Source organism: Apteryx mantelli, chromosome 9 (assembly GCF_036417845.1).
Source record: "Apteryx mantelli isolate bAptMan1 chromosome 9, bAptMan1.hap1, whole genome shotgun sequence".
Lineage (NCBI taxonomy): Eukaryota > Metazoa > Chordata > Aves > Apterygiformes > Apterygidae > Apteryx > Apteryx mantelli.
Genome location: NC_089986.1, coordinates 26,791,290 through 26,818,243, shown reverse-complemented (window position 1 = coordinate 26,818,243; position 26,954 = coordinate 26,791,290). Strand labels below are relative to the sequence as shown.

The 26,954-nt window shown below is 42.8% G+C and overlaps 1 protein-coding gene across 2 annotated transcripts in view; it reads right to left on the bottom strand.

The window, feature by feature from the left end:
* Window positions 1-25,361, bottom strand: part of ARHGEF4 (Rho guanine nucleotide exchange factor 4) — a 127,336-nt gene extending 101,975 nt beyond the window's left edge. For both annotated transcript variants that reach the window (XM_013942996.2, XM_067301974.1), the window contains exons 1-3: window positions 24,502-25,361; window positions 18,826-19,152; window positions 13,147-13,276 (exon numbers count right to left, since the gene is read on the bottom strand). In XM_013942996.2, the coding sequence (XP_013798450.2) occupies window positions 13,147-13,276; window positions 18,826-19,152; window positions 24,502-25,155 (1,111 nt within the window). In that variant the 5' untranslated portion in view covers window positions 25,156-25,361. The remainder of the gene's footprint in view (window positions 1-13,146; window positions 13,277-18,825; window positions 19,153-24,501) is intronic.
* Window positions 25,362-26,954: the final 1,593 nt, after the last annotated feature.

The following is a 26,954-nucleotide window of genomic DNA, read 5'->3' as shown; positions in this document are numbered from 1 at the left end:
AGAAAGAGGAATATTACTCATGGTCCAGATGATCTTCATGGGAGTTATTTTGAAAGCAACAAAAAAAAAAAGTGAAGGTGGTGTACCTGCAGAGGGTGTACTCCTGGGAAAGTGTCGCAGGCAGTGTGCCCCAAGATTTACCCCTTCCCTCTGCAAACATAGCATCAGCAAAAACGTGAAGTCTGTCTCTCAGTAGGCACAGGTGGTATCTGTATCTCACTGGTGCACGATGGAATAAGCATTTATTCCTTTTAAAACAAACAAAAAAAACTCAAGAGAAAGTCAGCTAACCCCCTCCCACCAAATATATTAAAACATAATTAAAATTACAATACAGCTGAAGTTACGGAAACTGGTTCTGTGGCACACAGAGGTACAGAAACATTATTAACATCTTCTACCTGCAGTAACACTATTTTCTATTCCTTTTTATGAAAAAGCACAAGGCTAGAATACTTTGCACTGAAAAATACATTTCTGTAAGTGTACTAAATATGTTAGGTAGCCAAGTTTACACACATTTAGTATTTACTGAGGTTGCATTCACTGCAATGAACTCAAGCATAATATAGATGCCCTCACTACTTGACTTTGATGCCAAGTTGCAGTTCAGCAACACTCAGCACACTATTTGGAAAAACTATTTTCAAACAATAAATCTTTACTTAATCTTTCTATCAGCTGATGAGTTCAGCCAAGGGATGTTAATCTTGCAATTCTTTCCCAAAAGTTCAGAATTTTCCTCAGGTTTTACCTACCATATCAGTCACCATTATAAATGAGTCTTCACAGAGAGAAAAATTAAAGTTAGTTTAGCCTGGCTTGTTTTATCCATTTTATTTATTTATTTATTTTTAAATCTTTGATTGGTTGTTCAGAAAATGAGCAGGAGTTATTCTGGCAGTTAACATGGAATATGCAGGGAAAAAAAGAAAAGAAAAATGCGTAGGGCACGTGATACAATGCAGTCACATCCAGTTGAAACCTCACAGTTTGCCAAGCCAAGAGTGAAATGTAACATCAACATGCTCTAGCATATGCTTTGAGGCACTAACTATTTTTTTTGCCTTTGGAAGCATTCTGAAACACTTTGAACCTTAAATCAATCTCCTGTTGTGTGACCTCTTTAACTCCTGCTGACTACGTGACCCTGGAGAAAGAAGGGTCAATGAAATTATGCACTGCAGTCCATGAACACAGCTGCAGACATCGGTACTGAAAAGAAAGAGCTAGGGGAAAAGGAAAAAAAAAGAAAAAAGAGCTCAAAAGAAATCTCTCAGACCAAACAAGAAATCTTTTGCTACAGCTCTGTTACTGGCTCCCCCATCAGCCACAATAATGAGATGAACGAGTTGAAAACGTCAAAAGTAATATTCCAGGTCTGGTTTTTTTAGAGCTCTGAATGAAAAAAAAATAATAATAACAACTTCCCACCCACACTCCAGGTTTACTCATTTGTTTAAAGGCCATATTCCCAAGGCTAGCAGATAAACATATTTGTGTATCAGGTGCCAAAAACCGCACACACACACGTACCAAAGCATAGTCTGTGCAATTAAATTGCTACATATGCACAAATACACAGAAGATCTTTTGGGGAAACTACGGCAACCCCAAACCCACAAAGTCATGATTCCCCCTTTGTCCCTACCTTTCTTTGCTCTTTCAGTTCTTCCCAACTTGAAAAAGCAAAAGAATAAACAGAACTATTCATGAGGTCAGGACTGGGCCAGCCACAAAGGAGCTGGAAAAGCAAAGAGACTTATCCACAAGCTTCAATCTGGAAATACTCTAAAGGAAATAAATTTTTCAGCGGAGCTGTACAGCAGTGATGAATGGGAGGTAGGCAGCATGAGCCAGGGATACAAAGAGTGTGCTGGGATACGAAAGCTTGCCTAGGAAACGAGGCTTATGGTGCCCACAGTGCCACTGAATTGCTTGCTGGAACGCTGTCACAACTGACCTTTAATTTGGATGCCTCACGTCCTTTTGTCCAACTGAGATACTTAAGGCCAGATTTTCAGAACTGCTGAGCAACCCCAGCTCCCACTGATTTTCCCACTGAAGTACTGCATAGGCAGAACATTTGGAAATTGCTCAAGTATTTAAAAAGAGGTATCTAAACAGCTAAACTACGTCCAAACTATATGTACCTCTTCTTCCTATCCTAAACCAAACTTTGAAAGCCTGACAGGCCCACTGCGAGTGTTATTAATGCTTATGAAGTCCTCCAGCATTCTCAGACGGAGAGCTTGGTAGAATTGCAAAGCATTCCCTCTTTAAGTGTTTATATTTAGCCTCAGGGAGAAGGGCCTCCTCATGTAACAATGTATATTGACATTTAGATCAAAAATGCCATGGACTGACTTTAAAAATAGGAGAATATTTCATTTTTTACAAGTCTGATCCATGCTTTTTGCATAATTTTTTTTCAAATGCCACGCACAGAAGTTTGTGCTTTAACAGTGGATCTTTTCTCTTTTAATTCTTTACCATATTTAACTTCCCCTCTCAATCAACACACTACAAGAAAGACTACTTCAAAACAAAAGACATCATATTTCACTACTGATTGCAAAACAAGATTTTTAACTGAAGAGAGCTTTTCCCACTTGTGCATCTGGGAAACACTACCTGCCTTTTCAACATAGGAGATATCAGTTTGTATTTCTGAAATCACATGCTCTCAAACACATACATGTGTAAACATACAGACATGCAGATCTGTCTTTTGACTCTTTTAATCTAAATTATGTAAAGGACAAACTCAATGTGCTACATTTCCAATTGTCCTAAAAATCTCGCTCCTCCCTTTCACCTCCTAGCTATTTGATCACCTAAATCTGGCTTCTTTCCAATCTCTTCTGAAGTCCCAGACAGCAACAGACTCAGTATCAAGATCCCTATAGACAAGTTTACATTCACACTGGGAGAGAAGGGAGCAGAAAAAAAAAATAGTAAAGAAAGAAAAACACCTGTCCCCCAAGTGCACTTACCCAACCGCAGGGCCACCATGCAGAATCCCTTATTAATAAAACCAACACAAAGAAAGAGACTGACTCATCTTCCAGCCCTTTTAAGTGCACCATAGGCAGTTCATCATGTTTACACACAGTTTGTACTCATTTTTCCCCGATTTCCTGATGTGATGCATGCCAAGATGTTAGAGACTCCCTGTTCACCAATTAAGGTGAGGTTAAACCTTGCTGGGACATCATGGGACCATGCAATCCAGTTACTGCTACTCCCAGGTACTGCCAGCTGCAATTGCAGCTGTCCCCTCTCCCCCCTTTAAGTGATGTATTAAATTTTACCATTCAAAAAATGTTATTTAGCACCTGCTTTAAAGAAGTTCTCATTTCTCCCAATCTTCAGTCTGTCTCCATACTGCTTCCTGCTAAATGCATGCAGCACCCTCAAAATGACATCGTACTCCCCAGCCTTTGGAACAAGAACATTGTGGAGATTAAAGCGTGTTAAAAAATAAAAGAGAGACTTAGCTTCAAAGTTTGCCCTTGCTATCAACCTTACATCATTTGCACCACTGTACATCATTTATATCATCCGATCTGATTAATCCCAACAGCACCTCCAAGGAAGACAGCTGAGAGCAAATTCTCTAAGACAAAGACGGCCAAACTACTTCTACTGACCAGTACGTGACTCCTGAGCAGCATGAAAAAGGTTCCTGTGCCAGGGCTACTTTATGTCAGCAGCAGAGCTATCCTGGGGATTATTTGCATCCCCAGTCACAGGAGAACCTGAGCCACAGATGCTATTCAGATGCAGCCTAGATCTTTCCCCAAAACAGAGGGCCGATGGCCTGGTCTCACCCAGAGCTTTTTTCCTGCCCTTGGGCTCTCCAGGAGGTAAAGCTGGGGTTTTGTGTCTCTCGGCCACCTCAAAGAGCTGGTGCGCAGGTTGAAAGTCAGGAAGGCTGGCAACCCCTGCTGTAGTACCTCCCTGTAGGGTAGTGCAGTTGTTCTCATTTCAGCAAAGAACTCCAAACCAGCAATGGAGATTTTTATTAAACAGCCCAGACTCTATAGTAGTAGATGGTATTATAACACCTTTCATTAATTAGTAGTATACGCAGTTAAACTGGACTACACAGAATTAAACCTAAAATTCCTAGCAAGCCTTGCCTCTAGCTGGTAGCACCGAGTATTTTTACTAGAGAAATGGCAGTCACCGGTGGCCTTGAAGGTACTTGTCTGAATTTGCCTAAGAGAGGAACTAATTTGTTGCAGCTCTGCTAAAAATCTCTCTAGACAGCAATAATCAAGCAAGAAACTGAACAGCGCAGCAATCGCTAGCCATTAAAATCAGTGCCAGGCTCCTTCGCTACTATCAGTCAGGAACGAGAAGGCTTCTTTCCCATGCTTGCAGTTCAAACAGCCAAGCCCTAAATAGGCACAACAGTGATTAAAAACTAGAATTACAGATCCAGGCAGGGTGAGCTAGAACAGATTCAGGCTGTGTAAACATGCCTCCAAAATCTCTGGAGCACGAAGAATTAAACCTAGGCAGTAAAACAGAAACCCAACTTGAACAGTTGGCTCAGGGAACTGCCTTTCCCTCTTTCAGCACACAGCAGTGCAAACCCACCTAGCCCCCTTCTGTTGCACAGCACCTCTCTTGGACATTTTCTAAAGGCAGCAACACTCCCCACTAGCATTTACACAGACAAATACCGGCTCTGGGGATGGGCTCTGTATGTTTAGGCTGAAATGGGAAAGGTTGTTCCAAAAAGAAAGGACAGCTTTAGTCAGGTAGGAGCCAAAAAGTGCTTTTTCCAAAGCCATTAAGAACCCATTTCTTACCTTCTGACCCAAGAAGTATTTTAAGAATCTGTGTCATTTTGTTTCTACTGGAAGTCTGCAGGGGGGACAGCTAGTAAGCACAGAAGTCTTTTTGGTTATTTCTTGCTAAGAGACTGTACTTTCCACTTCCAAATGATACAGTCCTTCCAGAAGGTGTGATCTGATTTCTCAAGGTCAGTGCAATATCACAGAGCAAAAACAACAACAAAAGTCCCTTACCTGTGGCAGAGTGAAGACTCTCTAAGCTCCAGTATCTGGACAAGACGCCTCTCATCCCACCACCACCACACACCACCCCGCTGCTGTCTGAATCCGAACCTGGCGAGAGCCCGGAGCTTCCACTGCTACTGCAATTTTCTCCACTATGTGCCCCGCTGGACTCACTGGGGCACTGCTGGGTCCTCATGCAGGCAGGTGAGAGGGAGAGCCAGGGGCTCTGCTGTGCTGGGGGAGGAAATGGGCTGAGCGCGCGGCGGCTGCTCTCAGGGCAGTGGTACCTGGTACTGCTGTCTAAGGGCTGAGCTGGATTCCTATCCTCTTCTCCGCTTGTCTTGATGCATCCTGACATCATAGGGGTCCACTAAGGAGGCTCCCTCTGTGGCAGCTCAACTGCTCTCAGCTGCAGCTTCTAGCAGCTGATTTTTATTAAAGCTGATCTCAAGGCACTAAAAAACCAAGGGTGGGGCAGAGAGCTTTCCTCCTGGTTTAGCAAAACTGTCAAATTAAAAATAAGTAAGTGGGAATAGTAGAATTTCATGCATTTTAAAAATGCCCAAGTGAGAGAGACCTTGTGTTATCTGCTTCCCCTGAGAACTCAGAAAGGACTTAACATATAAACTAATCATGTTTAGAACTGGCTGCGGCTGCCGCTATTAAAAAACTATTTTTGTAAGTACTCAGAAAAAGAATTCAAAATGAAATCAAAGCCAGAGAAGCACAGATTGAGATTCAGGGAAGCTGCAGCTGGGAGCTTCAAAAAATCATTTAACATCCACTCCCAAACTGTAGACCTGGGATGGTCCCTTTTTCAGTGTGTGATCATTTATAAGAGACTTCAGTCCCAAGTCAAACAGCATCGCTGACTACTTTTTAACTAGAAGGTTTTATATTCTCATTACCTGCCATGTGCTGCAGCACGTCCCTATAAAAAGTATTCCGAAAGAAAGCTAGTTTCCCGAGAATGGAGAAATAGCTGTGCTGTTTAACAACAGCTCTGACGCACCACAGAGGTTTTATGATAAAGGACACTTCCCAGCTGCCACTCTGCTAAAAGTACATAAACGCCTGCCTTACAATGACATCTGTCATTGTAAGATGACAGTGCCAAACACTATCAAAAATAATTTATTAGTAGCCACATGGCTTGTAGTATAGCAGAAAATATACAGAACTCCTTACGCTAGTCACCAGAAAAGGTGTTGCGATTAAAAGATGAGAACTCAGTTAACAATGTCAAGCTAAAACGCTCCCTACATCTTACCATTTGGCTACTGAAACAGCACATCTGAGCGCACCATAGGCTGCTTCAGCGTGGGACTGTCCAGGTCACCTCAAAGGCAGCCAAGAGATACTCAGCACCTAGTGAGGGGGTTTGAGGGCAGCAAACAAGGAGCTCAGCCCCACCAGCACAGCTGGGACAGCGACAGTCACCCATAGCTGGGACGCAAGTACAGGAGCACGCTGGGAAACATCAGCTGCTCCTACCACTCACAAAGCAAATGTTTGTCTAGGCACTTAAACCCAAAACAAGGAGCCTAATTTCACACAGGAATTGAAAACACTTGTTTTACCATTTCTGTCTAAGTTAACACTGTCCAAAGTAAATAAAGCCACATTATCAGATAAACATCACATCCTCCTCGGACAGAAAGATCCCTTTGATTTTGCCTCACTGTCTGTGCAACAATAGGGGGATATTTTACATCAGCAAGACTTCTGTTTTAGGGAGGATTGCTCAAAAGAGAAATCCTTTGCCTCCATCACTGCAGGTTATTATAAAGCACCCAACAATGTTGAGTCAGTTTTTGAGTCTTTGATTGTTTCAGTTTTTCTCTACAAGAAGGCACTCTGCAGTAATAGTAAAAATAACACTCCTTCAGTTGCCCATCACAAAAATTTCCTTCAATTATCTTCTGAATGTAGCTACTTAAACCAAAAAATGTTCCTCTCCATCTCCCAGTACAGAAATGGAGATGTGTCCTTGATTTGACTGCATTAGAACCACTCTTCTGCATTGATCCGGTCCTTTTAGGGCCTCTTACAACTGCTTGCATGAAAGCACAGATTTGAGAGAAACCCTGATTGATCATAATAACAAGGGATAATAAACGGAGCTGAATGCAACTATTCTGTGGATAGAGCGCACAGCTGGTGAGAGAAGGAAGAGACAGCACAGCTCTTCAGACACCAGAGGTGCTGAGAAGAGGCTACAGTCCAGCCCCAGTTAGCCCACCCTTGCTCCTTGAACTCCATGATTGCTCTATGACAAGCAGGTAAACTCCACTTACCTGCATCCCCCTGTGACTGAGCTACTAAACCAGACAGTATTAAAGAGGCTCTGTAGCAACTGTCCTTGCCTCGGAGATCTCTGCCCCTAACCTGCTTAAGTTGCTCCATCTGTTCCCTGCTAACCCTCCCACTCTCTGGACTGAACGCTTTTTGCGACCATTGAAATATGTTTATCCAGTTCCAGAGACAACAGTGCTGTGATCCTAGCTGAAGGTGCCACTGAGGTACCCGTATTGTGTGCATGCGCTAGATGGGTCTCGTTCCATTGCATTAGAAAACACCAAATATACTACAAAGCCAGGCTATGGAAGCCACAGTCTTAAATCAGAGTTCAAAACTGCAACTCATCATTGAGGGGCTCCAGCTCAGTACACATTTTGTAGCCTTTTTTTTTTAAAATTCACACTGATTTTCTTCACCGACTATTGAGAAAGAACATGCTTACTGTCAGAGCTGCTGTCACAGCAACTGTCTCCAATTACAGATTAGGGACCTCACTGAGCAGCCTATACTCAAAAAGCTAGTCCCAGCCTTGGACAGCTTCATCCTACATGTCTGCTAGATTTTCTAGTCTCTGCTGGGTTCTCCTATAGTCTCTTACCTTTGAACAGTGATTGCCAGAGTTGTTTAGGATTCTCTAGGATCATCTTCTTTATTTTTTACCCCAAGAAAAGTTTTTATTTATATACCTAAATCTTTCACCTCAGTAGCTAATACACATGATCCCAATCAACTGGCTATGACAAATTTTCAGGAACTTGGCCATCACTTGGCCCAGCTTTTAATGTTGGATGAAAATCTTTGGTGAGCACATGTTATCAGAGACCTCACCGAGAACAAACATTTGTGGCTGTGATTAAGCAGAATAAAGACTGACATAGCAGGTCTAATCTTCCTGTGATTTAGAGACAGAGGGAAAAATACATTAGACAACACGATTAGCTTCTAGACAGTTAAATGCAATAGTACTTCCATAGGTTAATAAGGATGGAATTGACATTTCATGCTACAGCTGCAGCTTCAGCCAATACACTTCTAAGGACTCACACACCACTTTTTTTCTGTGTCCCTTCAAGAACTAAAATGGGAATAAATAGCTCTGCTTGTTATTTTGCTGAACTACAGGACTGCTAAATATTTATAAGACATAATGAAATCCTGTTATTAAGCTAATATTTTCCCTCTTGAATAGATTTGTCCAGTGGCTGTCAAACATCTTCACATCAACTGTTGCCAAGTGCAAGCTTAACAGCCCATCTATAGCTGGGAAAACAGGATGAAAGTTGGCCACATGATATTGAGTAAACAAACAGTCCCTTTGCCTCTGAAAAAATACTTTCCACCCTACCAATCAGGGCAGAGGATAACTCAGAAATTATTAAGTTGTCAGTTTTCCAGGCTAACTACAAAATCTCAGACTTTGAGAACTTGGCTTGCCTATTCCTATTGCTCATACAAGATTGCCAGGGCCCCCAATATATTCATCAGCATAGGTCAGTCAAAATGAATTCATGCCTCTTTGGTTGCCATAATCCACGCTGACATTACAGTGGAACTCCTGTAGATATCTGAGGGCAGGCACATTAAAGATTTTTGACTGTTTCAATCTGATAGATACAGGTAAAATAGCTGAAAAGATTCAGTCTACTTTTAAATAATAGAGATTTAAAAACTGTTCTAGTACAGCTGTATGAGACAAACCTGATCTTGTATTAAACTAGTTATGAGCATCTCTCTCTATGAGGAGGTGACAAACCTTGAAGGTTGAGGGTCATATGTGTGACCCTATCCAAATATTTTAGATTCTCTCACAGTAGAATGGGGGAAACAGTTGGGAGAAGTAACAGGGGCAGTAACAAGGAGGGAAACAGAAGTTTCCAGTTGAGAAGCAGGGACTTCCAGAAGGGACTTTACCTCCCACTCTCAAACGCTTACCTGTTTCTGTCTGTCACTGTTTCACCCTGTGATTCTTTCCTGCTGAAAGGTCCCTATAGAGAGGCTCAGAGATGGCAGCATCTTCCCAAAGAGTTCCATCTGCTCTGGACCTGTGGACTAGTAGCTCCTTTCCCCAGAACTGCCCATCTCCTAGCTTCAGTCCAGCCTAAGCCACATCCTCACAGCTGCATCCACTGTCCATCAAACAGCTCCCCAGCAACATTCCCAATTTTAGGCAATGTCCTCACTTTTCAAATAAACAGACATCAGACTCAGGAGGGAGATGGGGAAGGAGGGGAGAAGCAGGATCTCAAACACACTCATCCACCACTTTAACCTAAAGCCTCACTATCCTTCCCTTGCTCTCTTCCAGTAAGTATTGAACATTTCCCTGTCACCCCCTTCCCAGTGAGTCCTAGGTTGAATGGGCTCTCAAGACCTTCAGAGGTTGCCAAGAATTAGAAAAGCATTCCTGTATTTCAGGAAGTGGCTTATTTCCTGGACTGGTCTTTCACATTAGTTCATCATATTCAAACGTTGTTAAGTCAGACAGTAAGGAGCAAATACCCACTGCAAGCTACAAATGAAGATATGGGCATGACCAAACAACAAAAGGGGAAAGACACTCTCTATTCCCTAACACTACCTGCCAAAAAGTGTGGTGCAGCCTGCAACACCTTTCCAAACTGTTCAAACATTCCTGAAAACTGTAATAACTTCTTTGCTAACCTCTGGGGGGCTTAGCCTCTCTACTTCTCTGGAGGAGGCTCAAGACTCGTTCAAGCTTCCCTGAATAAGAGAAGACAGTACCACCTCAACTGCTCTTTATTTCACAGGTGTTAGAGCCATCTACTGGTTCCTTACAGTTTCTCAAGTGGCCTCTGTGGGCTGCACAGGTAACAGGAAGGCAGTCTACAGAACTGTTTCAGAGACAAAAAGCATCACAGTGTGCCCGACCCTTCCTGCTGGAATATTCAAGACAACAGGTTTGAGCCTGTCCCATTTCTCAAAGAGTGACATAATGGCAGAGAGAATAGTGCCTCAGTGCTGTAAGTGCCAGGACTGGTTGGAGGAAGCCTTACATTAATGACCACAGCAGTTACAACATTAAAAATCAAGCCCTTCTCCTAGCACTTGTGGCACATTGGGAATGGGTGGCCTCTCACCTACTAAAATAGCAAGTTTACGCCCAGCTAAGCTCTTGTCCCCTGGTAATGGGTAGATGCATGACAACATCTCATAACCATGAATGACAACTCTTGAGCTGTGATCATGGCAACCATCTTTTACACCTGGAGAACTGAACGGGGCTCTGAAACAGCTCCATCCCCCACAGCCTCTGAAGTGTTCCCTGCACCAAGTGACCCATAAGCAGATTTTGGGCATGAGAATTTTACCTACACTTTCAGTATGGCAATATACAGCACAACTTTATATTGCACAGTACTTTCATATCCAGTGTCCTTGATGACTATAACAAATGCTAGAAACATTAATACAAGTAATTGGAGCTTAATCATTAAGAATCTTAAAATTAAATGGATTCACCATTTTATTTTAAATAACCTACAGCTCTGTCAAAAGCAACAGATACCACAACAAAGCTGTGCAAGAATCAAAGAGGGCACACTGCTGCACTATTGCTGCCTCAAGGACACTCCCAATCCTGAAATTGAGCCAGCAGCTTATAGCATTGCCTCCACAACCTGTATTTTTCTTCCCAGCTATATCATACCACAGGAAGTACACATGTGCACAGCCTTAACACCCCTAGAGTGCTTCAGATGAAGCCCAGCAGCAGTAGCTCATCAGAGATGGCAGTAGAAGAAGTATTACAGCTCTTCCTCTGTTCATCAGTTCTCTTCCCCACCAGCATGTTTTTTTGGTGGTAGGAAAAGGGGTTTGCTGCAGCATTTTTGTTTTGCTGCACTTCCACAGGAATTCCTGAGGTCTAGGCTTAGGTCATGGTATGAAACACTCACTTGTACTCACTTCAGGAATATTGTGTGAATCTCATAGATGATTCGGGTTTCACGCCCCAATTCTAGATGGCTTCAAAACATCCAGGGCACTACCAACTGGTCAATCTACATTTACTTCCTCTCTCTCTCTCTCTCCCCAAAATTCACTCACAGACACACTCCTCAGTTAAATGCCCCCAGCTGGGAACTATCATGACATTTGTATCAGCTGTGACTCAGAATTTATTTCTATGACAGTGGTGCTTAGGGATTTCAGCTGATGTCAGAGATGCACAGACAACTTGACAATGACGGGTTTCCGATTGGGATTGCCAAGGCATAAAGCTGCAGCCTTTTTAATTCAGCTGGTCCCAAGCGTTGGGGCAATACCAGATGCTTGTGACAGGCAAGTAATCAAAGCCCTCAGTGCTGACAGAGCAGAGGCAGAGCTCCTGACACCACAGTAAATAGCATCTTATTTCCAGATGAAACCTCAAGACTCCATGCACAAGTTGTACAAAGTGCCAGAAAGCAAAACCATTCTGCTTGACAAAACATGATGACCATTAGACTCTTATATAATTAGCACAAGGTTATGTCCTCTTAATTAAGTAATTCCAGCGGCATTTAATCAATGGTACAGGGAGACTTTCAGAAGCAGAAATGGCAGCTTGGCACCCAACTGTGGTTGGCTTTTGCTGGCTACATTCCTAACCACTAAACAACTCCTCTGAAGTCTGCTTCCCTTATCCCACCCTGATGTACTATAATAGAGATATCTGCAGGGTTTGGGCAGGCAATGTCAGATGGAAAATTTAAAAACTTGGCAAAGATAAGTCTCACTGTTTAATAATCTGCGGGAATTGCATTTTAATTTTGAAGACGTGTCAGTCTTTGGAAATGAAACAGACGCCATACTTCACGCATATTCCTCATGAAAATATCGCGTAAAATACAGCACGTATTTTTTCATTAAGATGATTTATTTTAAAGTACAGGGAACTTCTATCCCTAGAGACTCGCTTAGCTGTGTTAGTGCCTAATTAGCAACTTAGAGGAACCCTACCAAACCTACTGTAGCCTCCTCTAGCAAACACAAGGCAGGGAGTCCATTTTGGCTGCAGAAATCAAATTCAAGAGCATGATGTATATGACATTATCTTGAGCAAACTGGAGTTCTCATAAGACAACAAAATGTTTCTACACCAAGCACACTATCATTGCCATTAGTGATCTTTTCATACCAATTGCAGTAGTTAACAAGTTGCATCTATGCTTTAGACCCAAACTATTGATTAACACTATAACAAGGTTACATGCTATAAGTGTAGTTGTGAGGCTTTTAATTGAGTGTTTTAAGACTGATTTAGTGAAAAATGCAGGCTGCCCTTCTATAGCACATCAAAGCAAACCCAAACAAATTGCAAGGCTTCCCTTGCTGAGAAAACACACAGAGAGGATTAAATTCAGTTAGACACTTTGCAAAGGTCATCTTTTTCAAGTCAATGTCACACGGTTCTCTGATACAGGAGAGCTTTGCAGCTATGTGGAGATGGAGCCTAAATGTTCATGGGGAGAGCACAGCAGCACTTTGTGAATCCAAACCAGCCCCCTCCGCCCCCCCAGGCAGAAGTCCTTCAGTGTCTCCTTTGAGCAGCACAACTTGCTTAGGAAGAGTGATGCACCTGATCACTGCCTCTGAGCAGCACCCTGGTCCTTCACTCAGGGACAGGACAAATTAGAACCTGAAAAGCACATGGCAGAATTAATGCCAAAGCAGAGTTCTACTCAGACATCTTTCATGTATGGATGCAGCATGCAACAGAAATAGGCTAGAGTGCTTATTATGCAGTTTCCATACTGAATGAACCAGAGGTTAATTCTCTCACAACACATTTCAAAGTAAGCAGTGTACACACCAGGAAAAGAAGTGCGCTGTTTCCAACCGACGCAGTCTAAGCCTGTTGGAGTGCTCTGGGAAAATGGATGCAGCTTAAGTGGCAGAATGTCAAAGGCAACAGCAGAAGTAATGAATGGACTCATTCCAGCCTGAAACAAGAGAGGGAAAACAAAGACAAGTCTTAGATACCCCACAGTACAAAATATTGCATCCATCATGGAACACCTGTTTCCACCTCTGATGCTTGCTGATGTAAGTAGTACATTAGTAAACATCTGCACACATGGATGATTATGGCTAGAGAAGTTAAAAAACATAGTGAGAAGGCAAGGAAAGCTGCAAGGGGATAAGAACTGTAGGATAACCAAGCACTGGTTCAGATACTACCTCATTTTAAACACATACCTACTTTCACAGAACGTTACTCTCCTTCCTATGAAGCATACCTTGGGGCGGGGGGAAGCAAACCACCATCACAAGTCATCCTGTCAGCTACAGAACTAATTAAGACTTGTTTCCTACAACTTATGTCTCACATTTGCTCTTCTGGTATTTAAAGAGTAATGCTTTGCCCTTCAGAGATTTATTGGTAACCGTCTCCAGCTGCATAATATTCAGCTAACACTACATCTTTCCTTCAGTTAATGACACAGATAGGAAGTCTCTCTCCTTTACCTGGCTGACTGGTTTCATGAAACTTACAGAACTTTATGAAACTTTGAAACTTCTATACCATTGCCAGATCTCATTGAATTAACAACTTGTGCTGGCTAAAGGGGGAAAAGGCACGGATACATGCATACACACAGAGCACGATCTCATCTGAGCGACATCATGAGCGACACAGGTTGTAATCAAAGACACTTCCCCCCCCTTTTCTCTTTTCCCCCCTCCATCCCTCCTATGGCTGGCATCCACAGAAAACACCTGTGACTGGGAGATGAACTGGAAGGCAGCAGGTCAGTAAGCACTGGTCCCACAGGCATAGCCATTCTTCATCTCTGTCACTACTGACCCTTTCTTTTGCTACTGTGACATTGCATTATGTCCCCAGCTTTCACTGAAGCAAGAGTTTGGGATACTGGGGTCCAGTAGTTTATCTAGGATCCTTCCCTCTCCCTACCAGCCCATACCGTGTCCTGAAGTCCGCTTCACACTACCATTGCAAGTATCTGGCTGAGCAGCCCTCCTGTCAAAGCCTTCTTTTTATAAGACAGCTATTAGCCAAAACATCCTTCCAAAAGGAAACAGCAAACCAAGCACATCGAACAGCCACACACTGTCCAAGCAGTTGAGGATGCTGCTGCTCTGTGCCTAGTTTGCTTTATTCTTCCTGGACTTACTTTCCTGAAACAAGGAGAACACAGTCAGTATTTTGGCACAGATCACTATCTCCAGAGTGACAGCATGAACCCTGGTCAAGTTAACTTGAGCAGCACCTGTTTATTTTAAAAATCCCAACAGAGCCCAGGTGGCAGCATACGCTCTTCCAGAGACAAGCTCAAGCAAACCAGGCAACATACTGAACTACAGCTCTGAAAGCGCCATCGGTAAAGTCCAGGTTATTTACATGAGAGGTGATAGAAGGCGTTATTGTTACGTTTAAGACTAGGAAGCAGGATGCTGCCTCAAGGCCATTACAATAAAAGCTGCAGGCTTCATTTTTATTACTGCCCAGAACAGCATAAGAGGAGGTTTCAGGTACAGTCATTATTTGACTTCTATACTAGGGGAGCCAGGACTGTACAATCCCAAGCAGGGAAAGGAAGCATTTTCAGAGATCTTAATAGTATGTGGGCAGGGTTTCTCCCTCCCCACAAGGGAAGGTAGGGGAAAGGAAGGAGCAGAGTGTAGTAAAGACCCTCTCTTCGACATTTTCTTCCATGAGTTCAAGGGGATTATTTCTAGGCTCATATGCACAGAGTACTCCCCACTGAAGAGTTCAGTCCTTGGGAGAGGCATTTACCCCTGTTGTGTGTCTGTGGCTTGTTAGGTGCACAACAGAGGGAGATTTATCTTATGCAATCCCCCCTCCAAAGTGCACTCATTACTCTCTTGAAGCACCTCTGATGTGCCCATGGTGCTCGTAACCATGCTAGCACATTGCAAAACTTAATTTTCTCTTATTTTCGATGAGGTAGAATCAGGTGTCAATGAGCAGTATCCAGGACAATAAGCTGAAGATCTATTTTTCACTGCTTCTCATTTCTCTTTCATAATAAGAGACAGAGCTTTTTCTGTACCAGCCCCCTCTGAGTATATTCCCCTGACGGGCCTTTTAGGAATCTCTCTAATTTGGCAGCGCAGAAACCGTGCTCTGACAAATGCACACAGAAGCCACGGCTGTGCCTCTACTACTGTGCACTGCATAGGCATCAAGCTTAACAGTCGGGTTTTAACTTTCTGTCGAAATAGCAAATAGAAGGATGGGAGCAGACAGGCAGTTAGAAGATATCACTAAAACATTTCTTCCAAAACTAGTTCCCAAAACAGAGCCCATGACCATTACAGCATTATACGTATCAGTGGTTTGGAGCACTGACTCTGCTCCAGCTGGGGCATTTATACTGCATTTAAAAAAAAGTAGAAGCACCCCAGCACCACACCGTGAAACCCTCCATGATGTGACGGGCAGAGCCTATGGCCAAGCAAAAGAAAATTGATTCACCCGCAGTCACGTGAGTTTCTCTTATTCCACTTCAGGGGATGTAATGTTCAAAGGCTTGTCATGACCAGTTAAATGTTAACACTTTAAGGTACAAGATCAGAAGATGCTCAGCTTGTTACTGGTAGCATTTCATTATAAGGGACAGCTGGGTCAAGCTTTGAGTTCGACTCTAGGGATTTACACAGACTGCTCCCATTTAAAGCGGATCAGCAGCTTACTGGACCTGAGCAAAACAAAGACCAGTATTCAGTGTTGTTCAGGACTGGTATTGCAGTGGTTATTCTTTAGTTCAAAGGTAGTTTCTTGACTGCTTAGGTCCATCTCCCTCTGAATGCCAACTGCCAGCCTTCAAAATAGTCTGATATTACCTCTATACATATTTGCATACATTAATCTGAATGATAGAATAAAAGCAAAAATTGGCACTGAAGGCTGAGGATTTGTTTTCTGTTCCTCCCTAGTCTGCCCTATTTAGCTGCTTCCACAATATTGCAGCATTACATCACCTTGTATACTGACCTGATCTTGACTTAACACAATATGACTTGTCATAACTGAAGCCACACATCCCAAGGCAGCCATGTGTCAGAAAACATCAGACTTGCCATTTCAGATCTCCAAAGCCCCCTACAGTTGCCTAGTTTCAGTCACAAAACCACAACAGACAATAAATGCCTTACAAAGCTTCTTTTGTGATAACTTATTTCTCTTTATAAAAAGGGACTTGGGCGTCCTTCTAAAACTGCCCCCAACACTGCAGCTTGTGACAGCACTCTCACCACATCTGGGGGTATGAATAAAGAAAACCATTGTATTAATTTCAAATATAGCCTAAGCCAGCACTAATACAGTAATAGAGCATTGGAAAGACAGAATAAAACACAATAGGAAAGAGAAACAACATGATGATTATTATAACTAAACAATACAGGCCAAGGAATGCAGTTATATGGGCATATAGGAAATAGGCCTTGAATCCCAACAGTTCTCTCAGTAAGCATACTCCCTTGGCCTGCACACAAAGACAAAAACTGTCAATACCTTACTTAACACACTTGGCTCAAAAAAACAGGTAAATAGAAACAGTAAAAAACAAACCTATCTGCATGCTGCTGAATACCTTCTACTCACCTCAACTACCCAAAAGCTAATACACCAGAAAGGCGTCCCACAGGTGGGTGATGTTAAGCGAAGGTACCTCAGGGGGAGCAGGGGCAGCTGCTACCCATTACACAGCTGATCACAGTTTAAAGTTAAGTCAGTACCATAAAATAAGGGTGGGAATGTTTAAAGGAGAAGCTGTTTTCTGGCAGTATCAAAAGTCTATCAACAAAACAGATAGCATTTGAGCTAATGGCTCTAGGGAAAGCCACTGAGGTAACTGGTTGCTCTTCCTAGAAGCACTAATGGTCTCAGGGCTGGCCAACATACCCTGCAGCATGGGCTACATTTCCATCACTATCCATGTTTGTCAAGCAATTGTAAGAAATATTTTTAGCACATTTTACTTAGGCTCAGTGAAAAACAGAAGCCAGTATGCCAGGGGCACATTTTCCCTAGCTTGTGTCATGTTCTTACACCACTAATCATTCTCTCAGGACTCTGAAGAAGGTAGAAAAATAACACAATTTTTTTTAATGTTAGCATACACTTAGTGCCTCAGGAGGATTATTCATTGTCTTGGACACATAGGTAATAGTGGGGCTGAGCATCCTCACTGAACTGAGGACAGGCAACACATGACAGAGTCATGACCAACATTCATCCAATCCTCAGCTGGCTACGTTCTGAAGAGGCAGAGAAACACAAAACAGGGCAGATTTTAGCCCCTCCTCTTGAGGAGGACAGTTCTTCAGAAACCCTTTTCCCGGAATTGGCCTGGCTTTCTGTCCCAGGTGTCCATCGCCTTTTGACGTGAGGCACTCGCAGGCAGACAGTTAGGAGGCAGCAGACTTTCTCCCCATGAGCCCTAGCAGACAAGTTTAGCTTTGCCTGGTGAATGGTTTCTGCCTTGCCATCAGCAGAACTATTTACACACCTAAGCTCAAGCATGTGCTGAAGTGCTGGTAGGATCAGAGCCTCAGCTTTCTCAGACACTGTCTGAGAGCAACCAGAAGGCAAGAACAGCCAGAAACAGGCAACAAGCACAAGAGAGAGAAAGGGAAACAAATGAAGAGACCAAAAGAGAAAGCCCTGACGAAAGGTCTTATTTGAAAATCTACTACTTGATTTCAAACTTGCTCAAAAGCTTCTTCCATATCACTAGCAGAAGTTGCACAGAGTTTTCCCTCTACCTCATATCCTTTTCCCCCAGAAGTTTGGTGTTTTATGTGTAAGAGCTAAATTTGGCTCCTGGATGCAGATTCATGGCTCTCCCCGAAGGGAACAGACCTTTGCTCTGGATCCAATAGTAGTGGATGCCATTAGTGTGAGTTACAGCAGCCACAAAGTTTGTCATAAGCAATCATAACCCTGATCTTAAAGTCTCCCATGGTGTAGAGGAGATTACTAATAGTTAAATCTCCAACGGCAATTTCTCTCAAGCACTTCATAGAGGAATTGCTAGAAGTCTTTCCTCAGTAAGAAGAATGGAGCTGGCCTCAGATATAAGGGAAATCTAATTTAGAGGTCACTTTTCAAAGTGATACAGCAATGCTACAGGGCACTGAATGAGACTTCATCAGTTTAATTTATACTGATATAAAACACCTTTGATTTGCTCCTTGTCCTCCCTATCTTTCAGCCCTCAGAGCAATCCAATGTAATCACATCCTGTTGTTCAACATGGCATAGTGCAGGAACTGCTCACTTACAGTGACTAAAACAACCACCACCTTTCAAGATAATACCTGTACGGGTGAGTTTAGTGTTACAGAATCAGTCTCCACAGACTACCAGGCCCAAAGAGAAGCAGAGAGAACTGGTACAAGACACAGTGCAAGAAAAGGAATATGACGACAGCAGAAAGGAGCAGCTGGAGCACAGAGAGGAAGACAGTGCCAGAGAATGAGGAGGATGGTGGTTTCTTACTTTTAACTGGTCTTCTGGGAGGTGCTGCAATTGAATTCCTTTCTCTGGCTGTGTCTCCTTCTCTAGCTTCCTTTTTTGGTTCCTCTCCATCCAAACATCATCGAAGCTGAAGCACTTATAGAGGGGTTTAGGTCTCTTCCTTCTCCTCTCTGGAATCTCCTTGGCTTTTTCATCTGGAGCAAGCAAGGAAAGCCTCCGGGCTTTGCTCTCAAGGGTTGAGAGAGGGCGTGGGGATGGTGGAACCTGGGGGGGCCTCCTTTTGTGATGGGGAACCCATTTCTCACTTGGCCTCTTTTCAGGTGGTGTTTGACATTGCTGGTTAGACTCCTGTTTTACAAGCAACAGGTGAAGACACAAGGTTTGTTGACTGGAAATTTTGTTTGCTTTAAATCAGGTTGAAAAGGGGATGGCATAGCTCAGTTGTCTAGTCTCAGAACTGTTCAGAAGAAAAAGCCTTCCCATGAGGGCTGGAAGGCTGAAGCCAGCCTGTCCGACCCTCCTGAGGCTTAGGGGTACTCCATCCTGAAGCAGCAGCTCTGCTGTCCTTCGAGACAGTGTAATATACGTTCCCTCTGCGCAGGACCATGCCCTTTTCACCCTCATTCTAGATGGCTTATTACAATAACATTACAACTAGGATTTAGGTCACTCTGTCTGTATAGCATTGTTTACAAAGACAGACAGTGTCTTTGAAAATGGAATAATGCCCAGTCTTGTCGGTCTGTGCTTTTCCCACTGTACTTCAGCTACAGAAAGTGAAAATGCTTCCTAGATGCCTGCAGGTCTGACATATTAAACCCAGTGCTTTGCACTTCACTCTCATTTTCTTTTAATATGTATAGCTGCACAAAAATACATCTTTTATACTAGAAAAAAATAAAATCAAGTGTGTCCCGAGGAACTGAACTACTAATCCAGGTAGCATCAGTGGTAAAGTCAGTAAAATTTAAGGTGGGAGATAACTGTATTGAGAAATGAATGATCTCAAGAATCTCTTTTTGGGCCAAGAAAATTTTTGTCCTGACAATAGTTTCCCTCCAGCCTCTCACAGTTCATCTGAAGAACCGAGACACAACAATCCTTAAACAGTTACAGGCATTTCCTATCTACTCTGAATTAACCAACAGTCATGTCCCAGACCAATTCTTCCTTGCCACTGGGCAGCCTAGAACCCTGCACACCTGCTGTGCCCTGTGTGCAAAGGAGAGTGCATCCTGCTGTGCCTAACCCCATCGTGTCAGGGAAGAGCATGGAGGCAAGGAGGAGAAGCTACACGGACTCCAAATACAGGCTATATTAGGACAGTTTGCTCTTGCCTGCTGGATAACACAATTGCCTAAGTAAAATTGTGTCACAAACAATTGGATTAATTAAATTAACAGGCCTCTGTGAGGCCCACGCAATGCAAAACCCTGCCACATCGGCAAACTGGTAACTGTGTAGAACTGTTCCATCTTGCTGTTATCAGCATAAAATTTTTGTTCTGGGTGTAAGCTGGAGAATGTTAACCATTAGCAGGTGATGAGAGAGGGGCTGTTCTGCATTTCACCGTGCTGTGAAGTATTACCAGCGCGGTAGCCAGAGGTGTCAGGGACGAGTCCTGCTGGGTGCACACACACTCCATGTTCCCCAGCCCAGAAGTACTGCCAGCAGCACCCTTTGAGGACACGAGCTATCCTGATGCACCAAACTGCGGGGATGCAGTAAAGGGTATGACCTTTTCAGTCCTGCTCTTGCACAGAGCCATGTGCACCCAAATTTACAGTTTCAAAACTGAAGGGGAAGAAGGGCAGGAACAGACATCCATATGGAGGCAAAGGTTCACAGAGAAAATCTGGCTGATGCTGTGGTGAGGGATCATTCTCCTGCTGCTCACTGCTGTGGGCAGTTTGCTGTGTGAGGCTCCCCAGTGTGTGGTAGCCAGATGTGAGCGCTTGCGTACTGAAGCCTTGTACAGTCACTGACTAAATTCTCAACTAACCCCAGTGAACAGAGCACTACGCTTCTGTTTTGTAATAATCTTGGGACTATGGAGCAGGGGTGTGCATATTGATATGTCTTGATATGCACTGATATGCATATGGATGTATTGCTGTGTCTCCTCCCCGCAGCACATAGGACAAACCATTTAATGCTGAAGTGTATGAAAGATTCAGTTAAAGCTCAGTAAAAGGTCAAGCCCTTTCCGCCATTTAAAGAATGAAAAATGGACTCTGAAGTCAAACTCAGTGCAGTGTAAGGTATTGGGAAGAGAAACTGGTAAACTAAGTATTTACTTAAGGTGAAATTCAGATAGTATTTGTTAACTGTGTATTGGGCTTGCTTCAAGAAAGTCTTTGTTGTGAAGAAGAGCAATTTGGGAAAGATTCCCACTGGACCATTCTGAGGGCATAGAAGCTTTTGGTTCTTAGACTGGAATAAAAACTGGCCCTTTTTTGAAGATACTTTATCCCTTTTCTCCTTTCCTGATCACTTTCCCATCTCTGCCCATTTTTCTTATGAGGCAGTCTGTTGAGCGAAGGCTCTCTGAAAGCTGATAGATTTCTAGGCCTGGTGTACAGGGTAGGGCACAGGCCAACCTCAAGTCTCAGAGACTCATCAGGAACACTGTGAAGCAAAATCTCCTGACCTCCAGGAGGAGATATGATGCTGCATCTTAGAGAAATCCCAGTGCATCCTAAACACTACACATAAAATGGTGTCTGTTTAGCAGGAATAGATGCCAACTGGCTGCATAGGTGTTGAAATTTGGAGATTTCAGTACTGTAACTCTACAAAGGACGAAAGAACTAGGGTGAGTGATATAGAGAAAGGGCAGACCTAACCCCCCTGTGCCACCCAAAGATGCTATACTAAATTCAAAAAATGCTAGCTGACAAACTCTCTCAGGAAGTGAGTGGCAACAGGGAATGAGAATGGCAGCTGATGCATTGAAGTTTGGTGCACCACTATAGCATGAAAAATATTGAGACCACTGGCAAAATACCTGGTTGGGGGCTAGGAGAATATATGTATATCTCCCCAGTGGAGTGCATGAAGGGATTTGAGCTCAAAGAACTCCACAGTTATGCATTTTTCTAGCATTCCATCAAGTCATGCCCTCTACCAATGTGGAACATAAAATAATTTTTCTTTTAATCCACTGTTAAACTTAATTTTATGACCTTTTGGGTTAGCAACATACGTAAGGAAGACCATCCTTAATATTTAGATGATAGTTAAATCTATATTGGAAAGACTTAAGACTGCAAGTGTACTTTGTTCAATGCCTCTGCTGTATTTTCAGAAGTACCTGATAAAAACAGCTTTACTTATCAAAAGCCACTGGCTACAGAATTGGGTACAGTTCTACTTCATTTCACAATGTCAAATAAACCTACCTTGGGAATAAACAAAAGTCTTATCTCCTTTAATAGATTAGATTTGTGTCCTGAAAGCTGGGACAGTTGCATTAATTTCTAGGCTCTAGCTGCATTTAACCAACTTCAGATATCGTATTCTGCAGCCCCCAGAAGAATCAGTAAAATTCAACCGGTTTTATATGGCTTAGATACTATCTAAATTTTTCATCGTTTTCCTTATATTACTTAATTTATCAATTTAAATAATTATTTATTTGCTTCTAATGGTTGCATTCTAGGATGTGGGTTTGCCTATTCACGGCTTTACACATGCCTCTTCTCTCCATTCTTTTCTAGATACTCTTTTGGGTATCTAGGTATTTGGGCATTTACAGGTCAGTGATTTTATTCATCTGCTGAGAGGCTTCATCTGTTGACAGTGTGTTAAGAGTACCTTGTATAATCCAAGTATCTTGCATTTTCCTAGGTTGCTGTAACACTGCAGGTCTCTTGTTTGGAATGTGGTGTTCAGTAATGAAGTTTGTACATTAAGTTGATGCCCATGAAGACAAAAGATTCGCTCAAGTAAAGCAGGGGACAGAAAGCATAAAGCAAATTCTCTTCCACCTTTCACCCACAGCTATTCCAGTACTACAGCCCTCACTTCTGATGTTGCCACCCATGTGCTTCTTTAGATTCCACACAGCATTAGCTAAAAAAAAGAAATCTTTCACTGGAAGTATGTGAGGAGAGGTTAAGGGAACTTGGCTTGTTCAAGCTGATGAAAAGGACACTAAAAGCAATGTAACAGCAGTCTGCAACAATTTGAAGAGTAGTTACATAGATGATGGATCCAAACTCTTCTAGCAGTGCCAGACAATATAACAAGGGACAATGGGCAGAAATTGTAGTTTGGATAATTCTGGTTGGGCATTACAAAAAAATTTTTCCTCAGGAACACCTTGCCCAGAGAGGTGGTAGAATCGCCAGCCCTGGACGTTTACAAGACTTCATTAGACAAAGCCATGGCTTTGTCTATACAGTGTTGCCACTAGTTCTGCCTGAAGAAGGAAACTGGACTAGATGACCTCCTGAGGTTCTTTCCAACCAACATTTCTTTGTTTCTATACAGAGCACTAAATAAGGAAGGAGTAGGGGTAGGCTAAGACCATTTGGGGGGGGTGTATCTTAAACCTTGAATATAAACTGGCATATGAAGGCAAAAGGCAGCATTTCTAACCAGCAAAAGCTGTGCAAGGGTCCATTTGAGTTTAACACAACCAGCCCTTAGCTGCAGAATTGATCAAGGAATTTTAGATTCATGAGCTCTCTGAAAAATGTCTGCTTGGGGTAGTGCACCAGATAGAAAATCTCACATCTTCTCTCAATTGCCACTTTTAAAAATCTGTTCAACGAAACTGTCCTGCCCATTTCTTAATGTCAAAACTCATCAGCAATATTGAAAAAGCAGTGTGAGAAGCCTCAGTTCACTGAGGCCAATCTCAATCACTCTCTGGTGGTTTGCGCTTGGCCACAGAGATTCCTGAGCTCCCAGCCACTAACAACTTGGGAAATCCTCTCTGGTATAAAGAGCCACCTGACAGAGGAAGTCTCCATTTTTAATGGCCTGAATCAATTGAGAAGCCTTTACTGAATATATACTCTGTGAAATCCAGTCTATCACAAGTAAGCTAATTGGTTACCCAGATTAGAGTACACTACAACATCAAAAGAGAATCCAGACAGAGTCCATGGGTTTTTTTCTGTTTGCAGTAGAAAAAGTGGAACAGGACTCTAGTGGCAATCAATGGACAGCTATGGTGACTGTAAAATGCTTGTGTATTTTGAAAGACAGCTGCTCACTGTCTAAAAAAAGGATTTTATTTCTAAAAAGTGGCTGCTAGCAATGGGAACTGATGTTGCCTTTCACTCTCAGAAACTTATTTACTACACAGTCACGAGGCTCAATCCTGCCTTGTCTTAGAGGTGTAAGATCCAGCTAAAGACTCGGCTTTAAGAAAGGGCAGTGTCTGCCTGTGCAGTCTGTCTGAGGCATATTATGCATTAGCACTGTTGTGATGACTCCACTTGTATAGATTTTTGTGGTAAATCCTCCCTTAAAGTGAGCATCAATTCATATTCTCTGAGAACAGGAACAGAAATCAAAGATTAACTAGTGCATCCTATCTTAGACAAAGAGGCACCTTTATGCACCAATCTAACCAGTGTGTTCACTCATCTATTAACAGAGTTTCACTGGAATTCCTTAACCACGTTAAGAGAAAAGACTCCACAAACCAAACCACCAACTGATCATTCCCAGACAACAACTCACCTCATCTCTGAGTATGTCACTAATGGAAGAGGCTGTGTTTAAGCTGATCTGGGATTGACTGCTTATCCCACTGTCATCCTTCTGGTATTCATTGTCCAAGGAGTGTACAGAAAGTAAAAGACTACCTCTGGGTTTCAGTGTCTTTGGTCTCTCAGGAGCTTCCAAATTGCTGTCAATTGCAGCGCTGTTCCCAAGAGAGATCATTGAAGTGGCACATATTCTTCCAGGATAACGGAAGCTCTTGCATTGAGAAATGGATCGTGGACTCTGTGGTTTAGGACTCATGGGCCTACATGGCATATCTTTACCTTCATAAGTTGAGAGCTGGGGACATGATGGACTTGACTGACTAAAAGGCATCTGCAAGTCACTGGGACTAAATGGAGATTTCATCCAGTATTCCTCCAGAGAAGTATTTAAATTGTTGCCCAGGGCCTCCTGTTGTTCATCATAGTCTGAACTCTGTGAGTATTTCATGCCCAAGTCATGGGACTGTATTTGTTTCCTCCACATATCTGCAGGTGAAGAGACATCAACAGGCTCTACAGAGGGGTCAGAATAGTTGGCATCTGTCAAGGAGCCATTAGCTGTTCCTGTTTTCAAAAATGCTTGTCCATTGGAGATATCCTGTCTCTCTGCTGATGTTGTTCTCATCACATGGTCCCTACTTGTGTTAAGACTCTCCTGTGTGGGTGATAAGCTTGCCAAGACAGGCCTTTTTAGTCCATCTGCCTCCTTGCTTTTTAGAAAAGCTTTCCAGGTGCTCTGGCGAAGTTTGGCTTTCTCCTTTTCATATTTCAGTGATACTCTCGAGCTTTGCTCAGTGTTTTCTTTTTCTGGAGATTTGGATTCAAATAAGCTTGAAAGGGATTTGTGTGCCAAGGCCAGCCTTGTCCTGAACTTCTTGCCCTCAGGGTTTTTGTTTCTTTTGTATTCATTTTCAGGGAAGGATTTTCGAATTCGTGGGTATTCCAAAGGTTCACTGTCATTGTTTACAGATGAAGCCGAAACTTGTCCATCTGCATATTTGACAGCTGCCAGTGTGGGAGAAGTAGAATTTGTATCTATATCTTCCATCAGTAACCGACCAGAGCCAGAAGCCTTCCTCAGGCTCATTCTGTTGAATAGTCCTGCAGGTCTCTCATAGAATAAATCATCATCATCAGAATACTCAGAGGCATAGCTTTCCTTCCTGTGGAAACCAAAACCAGACGAATAACTTTTAAAAGACTGTAAACTTTCAGCGTCTTCATCCTCTTTCCCAGCATCCAGTTCTTCTGTTTTTGCCTTGCTACCAAAGAAGCTGCTGCTTCCTTGATTTTCTGCTGTGGCAGGCTTTGTTTTCCTGAAAGATGTCATTTTTGAGAAAACCAAAAACCTGGGAGATTTCCCGGTATTCCCATTCTTTGTTGGTTTTTGCACAGCTTTATGGAGACTGCTGTTACTTCCCAGGATGTGGTAGGAGCTCTCATCCATCTCCTCACTGTTAGTGCTGCAGGTACTTATATTATCTAGACCTAGCCTGCAGGCATTATGGGTCTCCCTTTTCACAGAATAGTTAAAGACTTCAGACACATCCAGATTCAGTGCACTGTCTTTGCTAGAGCTGGCTGTGTCTTCCACAGCACACCCCTCTTTTCTTTCTCTAGTAGAAGGATCTTCACAAATATTTATTTGTTCCATTGAACGATTACAGCCTTTGGTTCCTTGCTTGCCTATTCCTTGTTCAGAGGTGATGCTGGGCCCTTGAAGGTCATCATCAGCACCATCTCCCTGACACAGATGATTGCTTACACTGTCCTTTTCCAGTGTTACTGCAGTGGTCGTATATTTGTCTTCCTCTCTAGCTTGATGTACTTTGAACTCCTCTTCCTTGGTCACCTGGTCATCTCTTGTTTCAGCCCATGACTTTTTCAACTGTTCTGTCTCTAACTCAAAATCCATCTTTGTTCTGTGGGGGTCTACCTCAGAAGTTGTAACGGCAGTTCTGCTATGTGATTTCAAGAGTGCTTCATCACATTTATCTGCCCTGTCTTCTGCAACAAGTATATCATTGCCCAAGGGTACAGTAACACTCCTAGATTCCATCTCTCCACTTGTTACTGTGGAATTACTACAGCTGAAACCTAAGGATGAAACTAAATCTGTTTTCTCTAATTGCTGTTGTGAAACTTTTGATTTTTCTTCAGCTGTATCCCAAGCAGGGAGTACCTCTGCACTACTAGGAAAGGGGTGGATGGACAGAATTTGTTCTTCACAGCTATAGCATTCACCCAGAACTCTTTCTGGATCATCATGAGCTTTGCTGACAATATGAGGAGACACCAAATCCTTGCTCACTAGGTCTCTCAGTGTTCCAGTTACTGGTTCAGTAGAAAGGTCATCATTCAGTGTCTTGGACTGTAATCCTTTCTGCTCTACAGATATTATAATCAAGGCAGGCTTTAACTCTG